Raw genomic sequence first — 21,196 nt, 5'->3', positions numbered from 1 at the left:
TTGAATGGGGATAAAACAGTTATATAGCCGAGGAGTTCTATAGAGATCTGCACAGTAGCCGCAACATCAATGATAATACGGTAGGAAGCAGTGGCGTAGACTTCTTATTTTTCCGGGGGGGGCAGACCTGGAGTGCGCCTCGAAGCGGCGAAGGGAGGGGGGGAGCAAGCGGTTGGGGGGGGGGGGGGGGTCCCTATGAGATGACACGTCACCACCCCGCAACAAAGAGGCTACCACTAATCATCATCATCATCATAAGGGGCACCTTCAGGAGTGAGGGCCTTTTACATTGCGTCGGCTAAGTACCAGGTGTCCCCAAATAAGACGTCCCGCAAATCTATGAACCGTTAACTTCAGCAGTTTGACGCATCCAGTACAAATTTCTTTGAATACGTGTTTTACCGGTGACATTTATTCAAAAATATTGCATGACTGAACGATCAGCACAAAAAAAACGAATCGATTTGTTTTTTTTAATAGGCAGTTCGGGGGTAAAAAGAAAGGGACACGAGAATGGGACACAACCGGGGCGCTACGCGCTGCTATGTTCATTTTCGTTAAGAGCCCCGGAAACGGGTCTGACTTTGACCACTCATTTTTGTATCCGTGAGTGTGTTGTGCCAAAGCGCCCGACACAAATTCGCTGCACCTGGCGACGTGCCGATGGCGGGGTTGATTCGCGCATAGGTCAAACCGCCCGCGTCAGACATGCTGCGACTTAGAGGGAAAGGCGCCGCCGAGTCTGCTCTCCCTTTCCCATCGCGACGGCTGGACCAAATCATGCCTGGGACGAACTAATCCCCGCGGACACGCAGCAAGTAGCGCCTGGAGACGCTGTTGCAGAGTCGCCTTCCCTTTCCCGGTCGTGGCGGCTCGGCTGACGCAATCGCTTCGCCTCCATTCGCCAGATTCATAATTCGGCCAGTGATAGCTCCGACTAGAGGCATTAGAACTGCACGCGGCTGCAACGGAACCATGGGGGTATAAAACCAGCCCGGAAGCAGCGGTCGTACGGCGGCATCTCATCGAAGGCCCTGAGTTGAGAAGTGCTATCGCGCTTGTCTTAGCCATGTAACGCTCTTGTTACCTTGTATATATTGTATACAAATGTTGCTTCAAATAACCGTCAGCTCGGCTACTATATGGTCTGCGCCACGTCGATAGCGGACTGGGCAGGGCAACGTCGCAACAGTAGTGACTGAGCTGGGATGGCCAAGTCCCAACAGTGTATGTGTTTTGGAGGCTTGGAGCGGGCATCGCTCGCAGTCGACGGCCGCAGTGAACCCAGTTGCTGCCGCTGCTTGGCAGCCGTTACAGCACTGCCCAACTGCTCTGGCGTGCTTTGTGACCTCGAAAACAAAGTTTGAAGACAGGCTTCTCGGAGGCGTGATAGCTTGCACTGACTTCACTGTATTCCCGTGTTTGTGCGTTGGTTGCACAGTGGAAATCTGCAGCTCTTGGTTCGAGAAGCGCTGATGAAGCTGAGAGCTATCGATAAAAAATGCGGTGGCGTCGTTATGGGCAAGCAACATGTTTTACGAGACGTTCCAAGACGCGAGCTAAAGGTAAATACCCAACGTCTGGCGTTGGCGTTCATCATATATAACGGCCCTTTCACGAGGACTTCCACAGTGCGAGCTTAAACTCTGCACAAGTTGCTAGCAAGGAGTGGTCGCCCCGCCAGTAAAAAGCAGATGAAAGTAGGAGAAGAACAACCACCGAAATTCACCGTCGTCGTCAGCTTCATCATTACACGGTGGCATAAATGAGAAGCAGCGCATCGGGTTGCCATTCGAAAGCAAAACGCTCCTCCAGCAGCAAGATGCCAGAGCTGTTCGACAAGATATGCGAGGCGAAACAAGGCGTCACACGCGTTCGACTGGACATTATGATGTCCGATTAACAACCCACAACCTGCACGGTGGGGCTATATGCTCACGTGTAAATGGACAGCACGAGGACATAGTCCTACCAAACCTGAGCAAAAAGTTTCAAAACGGGAGCCTAATAAAACCATGTGGTTGACGCAAACCATGCTGTCAATTTGACGCGAATCACGTAAACTAACTGCGACTGTTTAAATGAGCGGTTCCGCTCACGAAACAACTCCAGAGCATGACATGCATCCATGGAAACTGCTTAAGACCGGAAAAGAGCGACTTCGGTGCGCGTAGTGCATGCATTGTGAGCAGCCTCCACCGCTTCACCTAAAACAATTTGAATGAAGCAAGCGGAACGAAGCAGCTACGCGTTCCCAGGCCGCGCATTTGTAAATAAAAATAACTGCTCCAATCAACAGGTGCCGTAGAAACAGAGCAACTGTGGCCGCGCTTCCCACCAGGACCTAACCCCCTCGTTTTTCTCTTTTCACCGCGACCCCTTACCGAGCGACCGCCGAAAAACGCTAACAGCGCCAAACAAGGACAGGCAAAGGCGGGAGGTGCAGTTTTCGTTAACTGAGTTTACCATCCTTGAGAGTTACAGCGCCAAATGTCTGAAACTCGTACACGTGCGTCCAGACTTGAGTTTGTGATAGAACTTGTTTGCACTGCTGTACTCACGAGTGCATGTACTCACGAGCGCAACAATGAGTTCTGTACTCACGAGTAGTGAACTTACCCCTGTACTCACGAGTAGTGGACTTACCCCTGTAACTTTTTAAATCTGGGTGTGTACTACTCATCATCGTGCTCACTCGTGATCTTGAGTACAAATAAGTACAAATGAGTGTACTCACGATCGAGTGCACCGAACTATGCTCCCGACAAAATGTCGCTTTGCTGGCTTGCTGCTGAAGCCAAGCTATGGTGGCTAGAAGGGCCACCCTTCTAGACACCCTAGCCAAGCGCAGCGCTGCATTGTTGTCAACAATCCACACACTGAGCACGTCTAACTCACCGTGAAAAAAAGCGACACGGCCCTGCGTTTCCCCCTGCCCATCGGGAGGACGGAACTGTCTTTCAAGATCATAACCCTTATTGTAAACAATAGTTGGCAGACAGGACGGTCAACAGTCCGATGTCGACGGGCGCAGAGCCGAGCCAAGCCCTTAAAACAAATCCTCAGCCGGGGCCGGAGGGAGCTCTGCCCCCCCGTAAAGCCGTCCGGGGGGGCACGAGCCCCACTGCCCCCTTGTAGTTGGCGCTTCTGGTAGGAAGTAGTAGTTCAGAGGAGGCAGAACGACAGAAGAAGTAAAGAAGGCGTTGACAGAAATGCAAGGGGGCAAAGCACCTAGTGAGGATCAGATAACCAGAGACCTCTTGAAGGATGGCGGGCGAATTATTTAAAAAAAAACTAGGAAACCCGTATACCCAATGCCTAATGACTGCGAGTGTACCGGAAGCTTGAACGAACGCGATCATCCTAGTACATAAGAAAGGCGACATGAAGGACCTGAATTACAGGCCGATCAGCTTACTGTCAGTCGTGTGCAAGGTACTTAACAAGGTAATCGTTAACAGAATTTTCGCAACATTAGATTTCAGACAACGCAATCAACAAGTGCGTTTCGTGAAGGCTACTCAACAACAGGCCATATTCACACGATCAATCAGCTTATAGAAAACTGCTCAGAGTAGTATACTCAGCCCCTATACATAGGCTTCATATGTCACTAGAAAGCATTTCACTCGGTCGAAACCTCAGCAGTCGTTTAGGCATTGTGGAATCAGGGTGTAGACGAGCATTACGTAAGAATACAAGAGGATATCTACAATGGATCCGCAGCTACCATAGCCCTCCATAAGGAGAACACTATAATACCTATAACCAGGGCGTCAGACAAGGAGACACTATCTCTTCCAGTGTTATTCACATCATATTTACGAGAGGTATTCAGAACACTGGATTGTGGACAGGTGGGCGTAAGAGTTAAGGGAGGATACCTCAGTAACCTCAGATTTGCTGATTACGTAGCATTGATACGTAACTAAAGGGAACGAATTGCAAAGCATTGCGCAGCTGAGCACAAGGACGCGGGTTCGATTCCAGGCTGCAGCGGCCGCTTTTCTTATGGAGGTGAAGAGCAAAAAAACGCATGCGTGTTCGAGATTTCGGCACACGTTAAAGATCCCAAGGTGGTCAAAATTAATCCAGAACTCTCCGCTACGGCGCCCCTCATCGTCTGTGGAGCGTCGGCGTGCAAAAACCCCACAATCAATCAATCAGGAATCCCAAACCATGATTACCGCACTGAACAAGAAAACAGAATCGTTGGCCTGAAAATTAATATGCATAAAATAAAGTAATGCTCAATAGTCTCGGGAGAGCACAGCGGTTTAAGATAAGTGGCGAGGTGTTTGAAGTGGCAAGCGAATGTATCTACTTAGGCCACGTAGGGACCCAGGATACCAAACATGAGGCAGAGATAATTAGAAGGATAAGAATGGGTTGGAGTGCATTCTGCAGGCGGTCTCAAATAATGAATGGCAGCCTACTGTAGTTCCTGAAAAAGAAAGTGTATAACAGCTCCATCTTATCGGTACTCACCTACGGGGCAGAAACTTTGAAGCTCACTAAAAGGGTTTAATTTCAATTGAGGACAACTCGGCGAGCAATGGAGCGGAATATGAGAGGTGTAACGTTACTGGACAAGAATAGAGGGAAGTGGGTCAGGGAACAAACGCTTGTTAAAGACATATTAGAAAAATTAAGAAGAAATGGGCATTTGCAGGGCTTGTAATGCGAAGGCAAGATAACCGTTGGTCATTGAGGGTAACGGAGTGGATCTATAGAGAAGGCAAGCGTGGCAGGGGGCGGCAGAAAGTTATGTGGGATATGAGATCAAGAAGCTTGCGGGGATAAATTGGCAGCACTTAACACAGGACCGGGATAATTAAAGATCTATGGGAGAGGCCTTTTCCCTGCAGTGGGCGTAGACAGGCTGACCATGATGATGATGAAACATTGGTTTGGAGATAGAACGCGGTGCCAGGTGATCGGCGCTTGTGTAACCACCATCACTGCTCCTTAAGTGGAGAGAAGATAGAACTGCTGTCCCTATGGACAATGACGTGTAGTTGTTCTCTCTTGTTTACTCATCCATCCTTGTTATGAGTGAATGATCGACCTTCACTCGCTCCCCTTATCAGGTCATGTACAGGTAATGGGCAGCGGTAGAGGAGATCATGAGGATGACAACGCGCACAAATTTTCGCTTGAAACCAGAGACTCAAAATCATCATCATCATCATCATCGTCGTCGTCGTCATCGTCGTCGTCGTCGTGGTCATGGTCATCCTGACTGTGTCCAGTGCGAGAGAAAGGCCTCTCCTTCAGCCATTGCCGCCTTGAGATGCCATCGTCTATTCTTTGCCTGGAAATTTTCTGATTTCATCCCTCAGTCGGGTGGACGGTTTTCTTCTACTTCTAGTGCGATGTCTGGGTAGTCCGTCTGTTGCCCTAATGGTCCAGCTGTCTTATTGTCCTTGACATTTCCCTTTTAGTGGATCAAAGTAACGTTGCCATTTTTCTAGGCTAGGTTACTTAAAGTTCCAGGAAAATCTGAGATATAATTTGCTGGCTTCTGTAGTATCATGACCCCTCCGTACTCTAGTTGAACCGCGGTCATTTCACCGCCGCTTCCAGCTTCTCCTAGCCATCCTCTTGGCCGTTTTTTAAAGACGAGGGAGACCTCGTATCTATGTATTGCGATTTCGCAAATCAAGTAATTCCTCACAATAGCGTCCCCGGCATTACATTGCTAACGCAGAGCTGGTCAGAAAGTCTTCGCGGTACTTTTATTTTCTCGTCAGTGTTGTGAGTAGTGCTACCTCTTTTATATTTGAGTCTATTCAACATATATTACTTTAAAAATCAATCGTAAATGCAAAGAAACGGTGAAATTGGAAGCAGGTGTGCACCTACCGACCATGGTGGTGATGTAGTAGAGCCGGCGCGGAGAGGAGATGAGGTCGAAGCCGTGCACGTACGCGACCAGGAAGCCTGTACACGGTCAAACAGAAACGCACTTTCGATCATCGAACACCACTAAGTTTGTGTTTGCTGCTAGCAATAGCTGTATCGTATGGAAATTCGCAGTGTATACGTTTGAGTTCGCGTCAGTGACTTTCGAGCACCGCTATTAAAAAAAAAACAGGCCTGGCAGATGAAAAGGTGTTATGAAAGAAAAAAAAACTACAATAAAAAGAAAGATAAGTAAGCAGCAACGGCCAGTGCCAAGAAAGAATTAAAACCAGAAGAGGGAAGGAAAAAAACAAAGCATGGAGAGACGAACCGAAATAGAATGGCCATAATAAACATTAAATTGATAACGCAAAGCAGCCTCGAATGCAGAGAAACGTACACGAAAATATCCCGCTTAGCTTATTGTCTATAGCCAGAGGGCACTTAGATTCCAGGTATCTTAATCTGACTTCGTCTCATCTATTCTAACTACGTCCAGCATGCTTGGCACAGGAAAATGGGGGGGGGGGGGGGGGTGATGCTTAAAGGCGCCGCGCAGACAAAACACGTTTGGTTCATTCGAAAGAGTACCTCGTTAGAATCAAACTGCTACCCATTTTAACGTTAATTTCGCTAAAATAAGCTACATATTTAAGAAAGAAGGAAATGGTCATGAGACTCATTGGCTTATTTTCCGCACTAGAACATATGACGTCGTATGCACAGCCGTGCGATTGGCTAAGGGCGGCAAAAGCAAACGCAAGTTAGGCATGGCTGATAAGCTTGCAGGACGACCTATATTCGCTTAACCGTAATGCTTATTCATTTTATAACAGTGTGAATGGTAGGGTGAAACAATGGAAGTTACGAAAGTACGCGTAAACATAGAAGTATGAGTGCGTACTGCTGTTGGTACTGGGCGCACCATGTTTGTTAGAGCTGCCCTTTTACAGCTGTCCGGCGCTTTGGAGTTGTCTCACACGACACTGGCCGATCAGCATAAGCGACAATGTGTTGTGTGACCCTGTTTGTGGAGCATACCCAATGTTTCACGAAACGATTACTTTCAACCGTAACAAAATCAAGCCAGGTGCAAATCCGGTAAAACAAAGCGAGGGCAGACAGCGGTCCTGCGCATTGTGGTGGCGCCATATAGGAGGCCCGACAGTAAACATGACGTTCCCCGTCCGCTGTAGGCTAAAAGACCTGTCCTTGAAACGTCATCGCAAACGTTACGAAACACACGATTTGGCGGGAGAATGGAAATGTTAACTGAAATTGATTAGTTTCTCCGCGAAGAAAGCGCAGTTTGCTGCCGGACAAGCGCTGGGGGAACTATATAACATGAAATCTTTGGAATAATACAAACTATAGTATTTTGTCTCGTTGGCGCCTTTAAAATCTAAAGCATTTGGTACTGTATGATATACTATACAGTTCATGCTTCTCAGGCGTACTTTCCTGGTTAGATACGGGGCATAAAACGATCGCCTTTCCACATGTAGTAATATTCCGCCTCCGGTGCGGTTATTCATTCCGAAATTCATACCGAAACGCACTATAACGTGTAATCCTCGCGCCCCGTGGTACAACGCCCACATGAAAAGGCTGTCTAACCGTAAGAAGCGCCTTTATCGTTCTGCCAGAAAACGAGGCTTACAGATTAGCATCGAACGCTTACATATCTGCACTAAAAGCTGCCAAATCTTCATTTGTATCGCAAACCTTGCCATCCATGCTTAATACTAACGTTAGAAAATTTTGGGAAGTCATAAATCCGTCACATGATAACAGTATCTACTCAGAAGACGCATCGGGTAATTCCATTCCTTCGAGTTATTGTGCGGCTGTGCTAAGTGATGCATTCACGAAAAACTTTTCTGTTGCTTCCACAATTAATGCTACTCAGGTGCGCAAACATATAATTTTCCTGTAATGTCCTCCAACTTTATTGAAGCGCCAGGTGTGGCTAAGTTAATTGCTGGATTTAAATACCACTCTTCTCCAGGTTACGATTTAATAGACTCAAAGTTTTTGAAGAATACAATTTTATTTAGTTCTATAATTTTAACAAAAATATTCCAGCAATCACTTGACACATCTACGCTACCTATACAATAGAAAATAGGGAAGGTGGTTCAAACATAACCCGCCAATTACCGCCCTATTTCTTTAACTAGTACCTGCTGTAAATTACTGGAACATATCATATTTACAAATTTAGTCAGTTTCCTTGAATCATATTCGTTTTTTACATCAGCACAGCACGGTCTCCGCAAATGAGTGTCATGCGAAACACAGTTAATATCTTTTACTAACACGTTACATCGCATTTTAGACCAATCATCAAAAGCTGACTGTGTTTATTTAGACTTTTCTAAAGCCTTTGACAAGGTGTGCCACAAACTGCTACTGCACAAACTAAGCAAATTGCAACTTCGTGACACCATCATGAAGTGGATTGAATTTTTCCTTAATAATAGCTCGCAATTTGTTTCAGCCAATGATCATAACTCTTCACTCAGCCAGGTTTCCTCTGGGGGTCCTCCAGGGATCTGTTCTGGGACCTCTTTTGTTTCTTATTTACATTAACGATCTGTCTTCTCTTATATCCTCTAATGTTCATTTGTTTGCCAACGACTGCGTAATTTTTCGGGAAATAACTACTGACAACGACTCCTACTCTCTCCAATCAGATCTAACTAGTGTAAGTAACTGGTGCAAAGAATGGTTAATGGAACTTAATGTCACTAAATGTAAAGTAATGCGTGTATAAAGAACTACTAGTTGTATGCCCGTATATTACCTGAACAACATACCACTTAAATCGTTTCCTCTTATACGTATTTAGGTGTTCACATTATTAACAAGGCAAACCGCATGCTAGGCTATTTGCGTGGAAACTTTTCCTCAGCCCCATCTTCTTTAAAACTTGTTCTACCCAAAACACTAATCAGATCAAAACTAGAGTACGCCACGCCAGTATGGGATCCGTGTCATGACAGTTTACTTACCGCGCCCGAACTTGTTCTGTATAATTCAGCCCGTTTCATTCTATCAAATTATAACAGGACTGCAAGTGTAACGAAAATGAAAAGTAGTATTGACCTCCTATATTTGGCATCACGACATCGCATTTTTCGCCTAACTTTGTTTCATAAAGTTTATTACCATGCTTCCCTCCATGTTGAACTGCTTTCACAGCCTCAGTACATATCACGTCGAATTGACCATAATGATTAAGTTGGAGGTGATTCATCCAGCACAAAATATTTTGCTGAGTCTTTCATTCCCAAAACATCCCAAAAGTGGAACAACCTTCCCGCCTATATTGTTTCCATACGCGATAATCACCTGTTTCATCGAGCATTAGCTAACATTGTCTAATCAGGATAATCTGTTTTTGTAGTTGAGCACATGCATTGTTTTTATGTTTGTACATCTTGTTATACCCACTCCCTTCTTCAATGCCCATGGCCCTGAGGGTATAATAAATAAATAAAATAAATAAATAAATAAGTGCAGAGGGGACCAGCCAACAACCCATCGCATTTCGTGGTAGAGAGCGGTTCGCGTTGCGAGGGGGCTGCGGCTTATTTTTACGGAATGGCCATCGTACCTCAGGACTCAAATAACGGTTTCCCTGCGTGCCGCTGCCAATTCCCGAAACTCTGGGTGTGCGACCCGCTCGTTACCAGAACCACGGCCGCTTGATAAAAGGAGTCAGAACTTTCCGCCGACGTAAAGAGATTAGTTGATGAATAAATGGCTGCCGTATGGCTCAAAGTGTGCTGCAGCGATTATGCCCAATGCCTGCTCAAAAGACTCCGTGAGCAAGCCCGTATTACCTCTCAATAATAAACATAGCAGTTTGATGGTCGCTCTTCATTTCTTTCGGTTCCTCGCGAAGCTGTTGCAATCGGCGCTCATCGCATTGTGGATAAGCAGCACACTTCACAAAAACTAACATAGGTGTCGGTCGATGCCGGGGATAATTGAACGTGTATCTGCTTTTGTAACTGTGTTGTGCATCCAGACAACACGGTAGGTTGTTCTATTCCAACAACTGGTGTGTATTCTCAGGGGATGACTTCTCGTGTGACCCCCAAGGTATACTGCGTGAATGCTGTAGAGTAGTTTGCTTTACTTAGCTCCTCTACACGTTTTATTGGGGCTACTGAACAACAGCGACGGACACGATCGTATAAGAAGCATAATTGCGCATTGTGTCACTAAAGGTGGTGCGATAGAACTGTGCTTTCGATTAGGGAGAATCTCTTATTTTCAATTGACTCCTGCAACGCAGCGGGCCGTGCGGTTGAGCTTTAGCAACACTGCACTCGGAGCTGGCCAGGCGGCCCTGACAAGCTCGGATACCGACGTTAAGAGGCCTTTAATTTTTCCGAGTTTCATAGAGACCGGCCAGCAGCCAAATCTCAACCACTGTTTTAAAATACATGTTTTTTTTTGTCTCTCTTTGTACCTCTTTCACACATCCACTGGAACGGCCTAGAGCGCTGTATAAAGCGTCCACGTTTGTCGCAGCGAACTACTAAAAAAGCGAGAACTCCAGTTGTCAGCAAGCCTCCCGCTACAGGAGTGCGTTAGCATGCTTAGTACGTCATCATTCCGATGGCGACCGCGACTGACCGGGTATGAGGATATCCCCGAGGCCTAGAAGCGAGTACCCGCCCATGCAAGCGGCCATGTCCGCGGTGGTGAAGCGGGGAACGCGCATCACCATGGGAACGCTCTCGCCGGTTCCACCGCCTGTGGCCACTTCCACAATGACGCTGTCTCCTCTCTGAAAGCAACCCAAGAGGCCTTATTGTTGGTATTACCCAAGCTTGCGCGTTGATCTGATGCGGGTTGGAATACTCAGGGCCAACCGACATGCAGCGAAAAAACGGCGAAGAGTTGGGAACGACAGCGGTGGCGGGCGCACGGCCAAAAACCGTTGCCGGGAGCGACCAAGAGTACCCTGACGCTGAAATCAACCATGGCTTTCTGCTTTCTCTCTGTGCGGTGGGCGTAGCCTCCCAGCAGACGAACAGAAGAGTACGCGGCGAACAACCGTTATTTCCACGCCTACAGCGTCCTTCGCCACTTCACCGGTTTTTCGCTGCAACGAAGTAGGCTACAATTGTTTCTACGAGGCCGACGACCACGAGGCCATAGCAAAGCATCGGAAATCCGTTATTCGCCGGTTTTTCGTTGCTTGGAAGTTGGTAATGATGTTAATTATTGGGACCCAATTTCTTATTTTCGCAGACGTACTACAAGGACAACGCTATTAAATGGTACTTTTGAGCGCCTGAACATGGCGTCCTAAACCAGTCATTACAGCAAAGTGGCCGAGCCACTGGTCGGAGTCGCGCGTGGCCAAAAGTTAGGGAGAACCTCCTTTCGCGAATTTGAAAGCGCCATTGGACATCATACCCGCTCACAGAAAAGCATAGCTACCGGAATGACCGTCAATGCTTTAATGAAGACAAATTAAACAACGTCCTCTAAATTTTTTTAGTTGGAATTGGATTACGTAGGTTCGATTCGTATAATAAAAAAAACAGAGTGATGGCTTAAACAAAATTCCGAAATTGTATAGCCGAAGTTGAAGAAGCCTTCGACAACAAGACCATCTTTACAACGACCAGAGTAGAAGGAACGTCTTTCAAACATTTTCTATTTGAATTTCTGCGGCAATTAAAAACATTGCCCAGAAGTAAGTCACTTCCCCAACACAAATCCCCTAAGCAGTGAATTGGTGTAGCAAAATTGTGGTTCTCACAGCTTTTCCTATTATGACGTTTGCTTTAGGAATAGTGAGCAGTAAGCCTAGTTTGTGTTTGGATCGGTTAACTTTTGTATTATTAGGAGCTTGGCTTTATGTGCACCCATATTCAGTTGCATCTAGAAAACTTTAGAAAACATGCGCAGCAGCGTGATATCACACCAAGCTTGGAAGTAGCGTGCGCGGTACATGCGTGGTACAGCATTCATTGTTATCACCATCAGCACCAGGAACGTTATCGTTATCGCGACACTTATATTCAACATGACGAACCCATCCTGTACGCAAATTTGCGGAGAGAAGAAAAAATAAAAGCGTGACGCTTCCACTCGTGCCACTGTTTCCACCTCTAATGAAATACTTTTCATCCTTAGAACCTACACCTATGTATCTCAATAACTCGTTCGTTTTCACCTCCGCTGGCTGCGAGGAAACCAGACTTATAATAATAAGCGGGTGCTCCAACACGGGCAGATTTATTAAACTCCCTATCAAGGATATCGCTAATTTTAGCACGAGAACGGTAACTTACCCCGGCCGACTGGGCGAAACTGTTCGTCGTGTTGTGCGGGTGTATTCTCTGAAGGGATGTAAGAACAGAGAAGCAGATGTTAGGCTCCAGCTGCTAGCCACTGGTCCCCACGCGGTGAGTAACGTTTTCGTCCCCCATAGGCAGAAAAAAAGACGCCGTGTTTAGTTACTTGAAAGCATTTTCTCTCAATGCTAACCTAAATGGGATATAAGGGTGTGCAAGACACTCTAACCTAAGGAAACGCCTGAAGGCGACACCCCCCTCATACACTCATGATGGGCCACGCATACGAACCAACGCCCGCACGCACGGTTGTAGGCGCACATGCACGGTTCCCAATCGGAAGGCAAGTGCACGACGTCGTCTGAGGGGAATATGGTCATTCTCAGTGGGTTACATGCCATCCTTTGTTTCTTTTTTTTGATGGGGGGGGGGGGGCTAACTAAACAACACCTTTCTGGCTTGTGCATCATCGTACGTTCCTATCCGAAACGAGGATGGTGGGTAATCTTCGTGGGCGCACGTTTTTTTTTTTTTGCAGCGAATCTGTCGAGTCAGAGTCTCGACGGCAATATAGAAGATCACCTGAATAAAAACTGCAGGGAAAATTTCCCCTTAACAGTTTTTCAACGTGGCAATGTATACACATGCACGGGCACCGTGTCTCCATCTGCCCCTATTAAACCGTATGGTACAGTGGCGTCTAAATACTGAAACACTAAGTGCGCCAGCGTCCCACGTCACTTACGGGTAGAATCAAGGGTGTTAAGAAAACGAAAAAGATGTCATAGAAGAAGAGCAGGACCAGTAGAAGGCTGATAACCTGTAACGGAAAAAGCGCAATTATAAGTGATTTAACTGGCTCCATTCTCGGGTAGTAGGAATTCAAGCCAGAAAGTTCGCAGCGTGATTTCAAGTGTGCGGCAGATGCGGAGTTTCACTGCCAAGATTATCTCTGCTGTTCGTGCGGAAGATATGGTGACAGCAGTTTCTGACTGGCCTGAACCTCAGAATCACCCCTGCTTACCTTTAGCCCACATAAGCATCCCCGTATAACCGAGGGAATAACCGAGCCGGGAATTTTCCGCTAACAGAACGCGTCCGCAAACACAAAACCGGGGAGGCACTGCACTACTTTCTTTCTTTCTTTCTTTCTTTCTTTCTTTCTTCCTTCCTTTCTTTCTTTCTTTCTTTCTTCCTTTCTTTCTTTCTTTCTTTCTTTCTTTCTTCCTTCCTTCCTTCCTTCTTTGTCCTCCTTTGTTCTCAGCTATACCCTTTCAGTCCCCCTCTCCCCCTCCCCCAGTCTGGGTTGTATGGTGGTGGACTTCCACACGAGTTCAAAATATCCCCAGTCCACTTCTTTTCCACTTTCTATTCAAATCCCTCACACTCACAGAGGGCGCGAATCAGCAACAGCCAAGGAGCCGGAGAGTATGGAGAGAGTGTGGTGTCGGCACTCCGCGCTGCATTAGAGCCGCAGATAGGGGAGAGGGGGTGGCGCAGCGGCAGTGGAAACGTGGGGGAGGGGGGTTGAAGGGGGCATCAAACGTGACACATTCGCTCCCGCCGCGAATCCCATCGACACCACCGGCTGGCAGCACGCAAACAATATGCACTGCGCACTCTTTGCACTACGCAGCGGTCAATACAGTCTCGTTTTGTGCCGTGAATATGTCCAACCTTGTGAACCCATAAAAGCTTCGCTGGGTTATCTGCCACGACAAGAGTGGCGAGACACACCATTTCTCTTTCTCGGAACACTTGCGCGGGTGGCAGCCAGTAACAACTGTTCTTACAATATCCCGCGTGTACATAGTTTTGTGAACTGGGCTCATTATGCCACATTAGTTTGCTGGCCTCTGATAGGCTTATATACAGAGGTCTATAGCTTGCGGCCAAAAAAAAAAAAAGCGCGCAGTTCACCTGGAGGCTTGGCATGCGAATAGTCTTGATCATGTAGACGGAAAAGATGGTGCCCAGAACGCCCTGAAGAATCCAGGACCAGGATTCATTGCGAAAGACCACGAATGAGAAGGACACGGCGACGGAGAAGACAATAAGCAGCAGCTGGCGAACCTCCACGGGCACGAAGAAGCAGGGAAGCGCCTGCGGGGAAACCCTTCAGAGTGCAGAGGAAAAAAAATTGGCCGCATATCTGATCCTTTCGTTGCAAATGCCGTCAAAAGACGATAGTCTTTATCGACTTTTGCGAAGTAAATGCCTCCCTTCGCTTTACCGCTCACCTCTCATATTGTTCCTCTTGCGTCGCGCTCCTCCCAAGGTAAAGACGCCAATTGTTTGCTTAAATCATTTTAAATTTCCCGCGTTACACTGCTCCAAACCGGGTGTCTTGATGCGAACGCTGCCGTACGGCGAAGACGCGCGTTAATCGAGGCGCCCTACTTCAACGTTTATAGAACCGCGTTTCCCTACTCCACGTGCGTTGCAAGCAGAACGTGGAACCTATCTAGTGGAACCTATCTAGTAGAACCTTGCGTAACTGTTGCCGGTTGCTTTCTTAAAATGGCGCCAGAAGCTATAGTGGCGCGGGCGACAGCAGGCGACGGCAGAGTGAATTCTTTTTCTACAGTTGATGAAGTATTTAATTTCGCAAAAGTCAAGCATGTTTGAATTTTTATAAAGGAACCCTGCAAATATCACTTCTGCATTGATTTGTTGTCTCATATTTGCGTAATGTCTTGTTCTTCTTCAACAATATTGGCAAGTATGAACATTACACCGGACATAGACGGGTAGATTTAGCTGTGACTATATAAGACTATTACGCAGGCATTGTTTTGCTTTGGCCGGGTGGCTGAATCGAGTCACAGACAGACAGACGGACAGACAGACAGACAGACAGACATACAGACAGACCAAAATTTCTGGGTTTAAGTAGCCCAAGAAAAACTATCGTCTATAAAAGACAGGAACCTTAGACGATGTGGAATCCCAGAAGCACGATAAGATAACTTTGCGTTTCGATACGCGACAGCCTTACGTCAAATGGGCGCTGTCGGAGCTAACACTTAACGCGACGCATAATGCAATCAAAACAAGGGGATTTGGTGTTTAATCACACCGCAAAACGTCGCGCGTGCAGTCTTATTCATGAAACTACTGTTTTATCATTGAAAAGGGGAGTGAAGAAGGGAGTTTCGTCTTCGTGGCGTCTCGACGTGCATCTATTGGTGTGTCAGGGAGCCTCAAACCGCGGTAAGACGTGGCACGTCCATAGTACATTGCCGCGTCTCGTACATCGTCTTGTGTTTGTAGTGTACGCGCCCTCCACTGGGGACGAACGGGCCAGGCCTTTTGTGAACTTGTCATCGAACAATGGTTGGCAACCTCATGAGGTTTCGATACGAAGGGAATGTGGCAACATAAATTGTAATTGCACTTTTGCGCACTGGAATTTGACGCAGCCAATGTGCTTTTTAGTTTCTCTGGAGGAAAAAATCTTGGATTTTTAAAGAAACCCTGAAACACTGCCGATAAACCTATTCGCTCTTTCCTTCGTGCCTGAAAGCATTGCAAAAGCTGTAGTTATCGCCAGCACAAAGCGCACCGGGGAATTTTGTCGTGGAGCAGATACGCCTACCAGTTACAGCTTTCATCTGGGACGGTTTTTTAAGTGGCTATCGAATGCAGTTATTGCTGCCACTCTTAGAAAGGAGGCCAATAGCCGCCACGTATGCCCCGAGTGACGTCACTAAAAGGCGGCAAACAGTGCTGAGACGGGCAAACAGAGAAACATCTTTTGGGCAAGTTTACACGTTAGGTGACGGGCGCGGAGCAATATTTTTTCTGAGTTGTTTCTTGACCCCCTAAACTAAGTGCAGACTGTGCTTGTAGTCTGCATTGTGAAAACAATTATTATTTAAAAACAATTGAAAAAGAAACATTGCAGGGTTCCTTTAAGCAGCGCACAAATATAGGGTTGTCCCCGAGGCGCCTTTATCCGCAGTGGTCTTTCTGACGCTTTTTTTACAAAGGCTGCATCAAGGGTATTCCTAGAAACTCGGCACAAATTTGTGGTTGGGGTCAGCATAAAAACAGTTGCTATCGATGAGCCCCTCCCCCCCCCCCCCTTGCCATTTGGGGTGGCAATGGGCTCGTACATACGTCGTCGTGCCTATGGGAAGACGGCGAAGGACCGGTTCAAGCACACCGATGAGGGCGATTGCCGATGCCAACACAAACATGCCGATAATCACGTACACTGCGAAGGCAAAAGAGAAGCATACGTTGCTTAACTTGTGGCACTGGAAATGTAGAACGCATGAACCGACCAGTTTTAGCTATATGGAGCACACATCTAATATCTCGCGCTTTGTCTTCCACTAAAATCAAGTGGCAATATCGCCTAGAATAACTGCGAGAAAATTACAGGAGTATATAAGGGGGTAAAAATTCGGTAGCGTGTGTTGCGCTATATTCGGTGAGTGTGCTTTGTGCAGCAAGTTACACATTTACTGACGACGCCTTACAGGATAGCGCTGGGCCTGGCAAACCTGCTTCGACAGTACATTGCCAACTTAAACCTTAAGCAGCACACGTATGCGCATGCACTTACCGAGGTATCGAATGAATACGTAGAGGACGAGGAGCATGCTGGACATGAAGATCACGAAACAGATGATAGATCGAGGTGTAAGCTCCAGCTCGAAAGGTCCTTCACTCTGCTCGCTCTGCTCTCCCTTCTTTTGCGCGGTGTCACCGGCACCGGTCGGGCTCGCTGGCAGCTTCGTCGGAGGTGCATGCCTACGCGCCTGGCGCTCTTCTCTCTTCTGTGCGTGGTAGTAGTAGCTGGGGGGAGGACATATGAGATTAGCCACCTTCTATTCTATGAGTTTATGAATTTATTGGAGAATTTCACAAAGTATTACGAAGTGTGGTGATTGTATTCCGAGACATCAAAACGAGTGCATCAAGCACACAATATTGGATATTGTAGACACGTCTTTTAACAGCGCAGCTGTTGTATGTCCAGTCTTTTTGTCCGTCTGCTGACGGTCGTGCGTCACGCAGCGGTAAGAGTGGGAACCGGCTCGTCAGCGGCTCCCACACCCACCGGTACAGGGCACAGTGGTCTCTCAGGGGCCCGTTCCTCTCCTAGCTGCCGATTCATTTCCGCGCACCGCAAAATTTGCGTGGTGGCAGCGCTGCCGCTTTCGGTTGAGCACCCCTCGATGTTCGAACCGACACAGGAGCCCCACAACTCCGCTGTTTCAGAAGATTCAGATTTCAGAACTAGGTTTAACTTTTCACTGCGTAGCATTCTTTACCGAGTAACCGCCCATCCATGGCCGCGTAACGCCCTGCATTTTCACGAAAACGCAGATTTGGAGAAAACAACACCGATAATCGTTACAATAGCGTAAATGGAGAGAACTGTCCGAACATTATATTGAAAAACAAAAAACAGAAGAAATAGAGAAAATCATATTTCCACAAAAATGATGCGAGAAAATCAAAAATATGCATCTTATAGATCTACTCGCAAAACCGAAAAAATGAACAAAAAAAAAAAGGTCCGCAAAAGAACGTAAAAAATATCAACAAAAATAGCGTAAATAAATTAACTCTGCAGTACGCCTTGATTCTTCAGAAAAATACATAATTAGCGAAGTAAAGGCACTTCACTGCGATAATTGTATATATTTGCATCATTCGCGAAAAGAAATAAAAGAGCAAAATGGTCCGACATCTTTCTCTACTCATAGCCATGTTTGGCTGCAAAGAACTTATACCCTAGACAAGCCGCATGAGACTGCAACACATTAGTAGACAATTCTCTGACTTTCTGCCGATGTTTTTAGTGAGCGTAGTATTTCTGGAAATCTGACGTTTTAGATGCAACGAAATTCTGCGAAATAGGGGCGCAATAAAATAAACTTCCAGAAAAATCTCATTGCATTGCTCTAGCGCTGGCGCTACGTTGGTCATATGTAGTTATGTGCTTTCACGACAAAATACGCCACGCCAGGTTACGAGGTGCATCTGATATATAGTTTTCTCTGAACTTGCAAGCTTCATTGCCTTCACTGATAAGCTGTCCCACCTCCTAGAGTTTAAAGATGCACCTAAAATATCCAGGAATGTTATATACAGTGACAACCAAATGTACGTCCGTTCTACAGGGGTTACTTTCAAGTTTCAAGCTTAAAGTTTCAAGTTTACTTCCAAAATTACAGTGTTGGGGGTCCACCAGGCGAAAAAGCGGTCAGTGACCACTTGACGGGTGCCTGGCAGCCCGTAAACACAGCAGCTGTTTGGAAACGGTAAAAAGCATACACATGCTAATATAGACGTGAAATTAACAGATATATGCAGATGTAAAAACACACCTGTATATGAACAACAATGAATCAGTGTACACACTCTTAGATAATATTACTCATGACATACATTAGGTAACAATAGAAAAAAATGCATAGACACAATAAACACAATTCTGAAATATTACAGAACCCGATCTGATCGGCATTTCTAGATCGGCATTTCTTCATCTGCCATTGCCATTGTTTTACAATGCCTGGAAATAACTGTGTGAAATTCATAAGCAGCTTTCGCCACACTGAAAGTTAAAGTTTTGGAAGACCCGAATATACCGTATTTTCGCACGTATAACCCGCCTTGCATATAATCCGCACCTCTACTTTCAGCCCACCGGGAAAAAAAACAAAAAAAAAACGTCGCGTATTGTCCGCAAATTTGATATAAGAAAAACTGCCCCAAAGGTACTGCTCGAGCAACACATCACAAGCTATGCAGACAGAAAAAGAGTATATTTAGCAAGTAGAATACATCTGCAAGGCGAAAGTCCCAATCCACTCAGCGGCAGTGCTCTCTCTAGAGCTGTCACTTTAGCTGCAGTCCTTGTCCTGGTATGTTTTATTCAATCGCTGCCATGGAAGGCTTGGTCAGTGTTACTGCGCAGGAGCTCCACTGCGCAACGCGTATTGCCGTGAAGCTGCACTAAATGAAAACCTCGTGTATTATCCGAACGCCTACTTTGCAAATAAAATTTTCGCATTTTTGGTGGGGGTATATACGCTCGAAAACACAATATATATAATTATTTTCATTGCACGTTTGCAGCAACGACTTTAAAGTGTTCATGTGTTTCTCTGTCTGAAATTCGGCACATTGAATGCTAAGGTTATATCCAGGGATTTACGGTGCCCTTGTATTACCTTTCCACACAATGATGCGATTATTTCGTTATGTTGCTTTTACTATTCACTCATATTACAAGCAGAGCGATTATAACATGCACCTCAAATGCTCTGTACTCCTCCTCCTCCCCCTCATTGTACGTCATACTCAGGGTGTCGCTAAGCTAGTTTCTCTACCGTAGTTCTGCCTGCGGTCATCTATTCCTTGCAGAAGTTATGGGATTTTTTTGGTTGTGTCGAATCGAAACATCTGATGATCCAGAACCAGTTGTTAGACAATCGTGCGACTTCGGAGGCTGGTGAACTCGTTTTCAATAGCATCAACGGCCTTTGTCGAACCAATGGGACAAGAAGGTGCCAGAAAGCAGTTTACATTGATTTCAACTTTCTGACTTAGAAGACCAAAGGTCTAGGTGAGTCGACCAAGGTCCTTCTGATGGGTTAAAAATTGGCCAAGAAGAGCAGTACAACTTACAGATGGTGACTCTCAGATCCTGCCCAGAATCCCCCCGCGCCGACGCAGAAGACAGCGATGAACCAGATGAGCGCTATCGCCGCGTCCAGCTCGTACTCTTTCGTGAACGTCAGAGCAGTTGTTGGCTCGAGGTGCGCAAGCAACTTCTGCGGAAGGTGAAATACGTGGTTTGCACAATCACAAGGATCACCAAACGAAAGGCGAAATATAGGCGACCTGGGCGGCCCCGTTGGTTAGTGCCAACTGCACTTCTATGTCGGAGCTGTCCAGGGCTTGCTCCCAGTGTAAGGGGGAGGAAAAGGGGGAAAGGGTTGTGGGGACACTTGCAGAGAGAATGATAGCGGGTATCCACTGGGAGACGTTGAGGTAAGAGGCGAAGGTTAGAGAATAGGGTTCATGTGGTGAAAGATAGTTCGTCATGTACCTGTGTCGGTTTTCAGTGTATACTACTTCCCACACCCAGTTGATTTCCAGACCATGCAGTTGCTAGCGGCAGAGCCTGCAGTGTGTGCCGTACCTCGGGGTAGTAAGGTTCGTAAGGAGTTAGTAAATACGGCCTTTACTGCCCTTTTATTGCCTCCTTTATTAAGAGTGCGTGGGCAAATTTCATCTATGTCTGTATGGCCGACTGGTATCCGTGGTTACGGATAATCCCGCGCTATTCTCGCTTGCATCCTTGAAAAATCGTATTAAACCGTAGCTGTTAAGCGCTCCCCTTGCAGGAGTATTGCTGTTCCGTAGTCTACAGAACACCCCGTCCCACCCCGTGGCTCTGCTGGGGACCCGGGGCTACAGAGATTAAGGTCGTGCTTATGACTAAGTTATGCATGACCACTTAGTAGCTCAAACGCATGTAGCTCACACGGGTGCCATCGCTAGGAATTTACTAGTAAAGGAAGTGGGGCTTACTGCCTGCTCAGTTAGTAAACCTGAGTAGTGGAGCATTTACCACCTCCAGCTACTGAGTACCTAGTGTACACTGGGACAAGTAACTTATTGTTCCGCTAGTGAATGCCACAACCCTTTTTTTAAAGTGCAGCCTACACAAGAGAGAGGCAATCAGTCTTCGTTACTTCCTTACCGCATCTGTCGATACCACTTGCGTTTACGTTCGCGGAGTTCGACTTCGTCAACGCCTTCCTCATTCTCTGGGGAAGACGAATCCATAATCGCGCCTAGCACGGAGCGTTATGTAATATGGATGGTTTCTCAGCTTTCCTCTCGCCACGCAAGGTGTCGGCACATGCCTTACAGTTCTCCGCCTCCTCATAGAAGGCGCTCTACAGTGTTCGAACCGCGATAGAAAAAATATA

The 21,196-nt window shown here is 46.6% G+C and overlaps 1 protein-coding gene across 1 annotated transcript in view; it reads right to left on the bottom strand.

Moving 5' to 3' along the window:
* Positions 1 to 10,528: 10,528 nt before the first annotated feature.
* LOC144179890 (signal peptide peptidase-like 2B) overlaps positions 10,529 to 21,196 on the bottom strand; it is a 37,844-nt gene continuing 27,176 nt past the window's right edge. The window contains exons 7-13 of the mRNA XM_077708314.1: positions 20,100 to 20,159; positions 19,884 to 20,029; positions 16,804 to 17,036; positions 16,385 to 16,449; positions 14,151 to 14,333; positions 12,228 to 12,275; positions 10,529 to 10,708 (exon numbers count right to left, since the gene is read on the bottom strand). Coding sequence (XP_077564440.1) covers positions 10,529 to 10,708; positions 12,228 to 12,275; positions 14,151 to 14,333; positions 16,385 to 16,449; positions 16,804 to 17,036; positions 19,884 to 20,029; positions 20,100 to 20,159 — 915 coding nt within the window. The remainder of the gene's footprint in view (positions 10,709 to 12,227; positions 12,276 to 14,150; positions 14,334 to 16,384; positions 16,450 to 16,803; positions 17,037 to 19,883; positions 20,030 to 20,099; positions 20,160 to 21,196) is intronic.

Source organism: Haemaphysalis longicornis, unplaced genomic scaffold (assembly GCF_048455015.1).
Source record: "Haemaphysalis longicornis isolate Haplotype H1 unplaced genomic scaffold, Haemaphysalis longicornis Haplotype H1 scaffold_4, whole genome shotgun sequence".
Lineage (NCBI taxonomy): Eukaryota > Metazoa > Arthropoda > Arachnida > Ixodida > Ixodidae > Haemaphysalis > Haemaphysalis longicornis.
The sequence above is the reverse complement of the archived record's forward strand: the minus strand, read 5'-3'. Positions and strand labels throughout refer to the sequence as shown.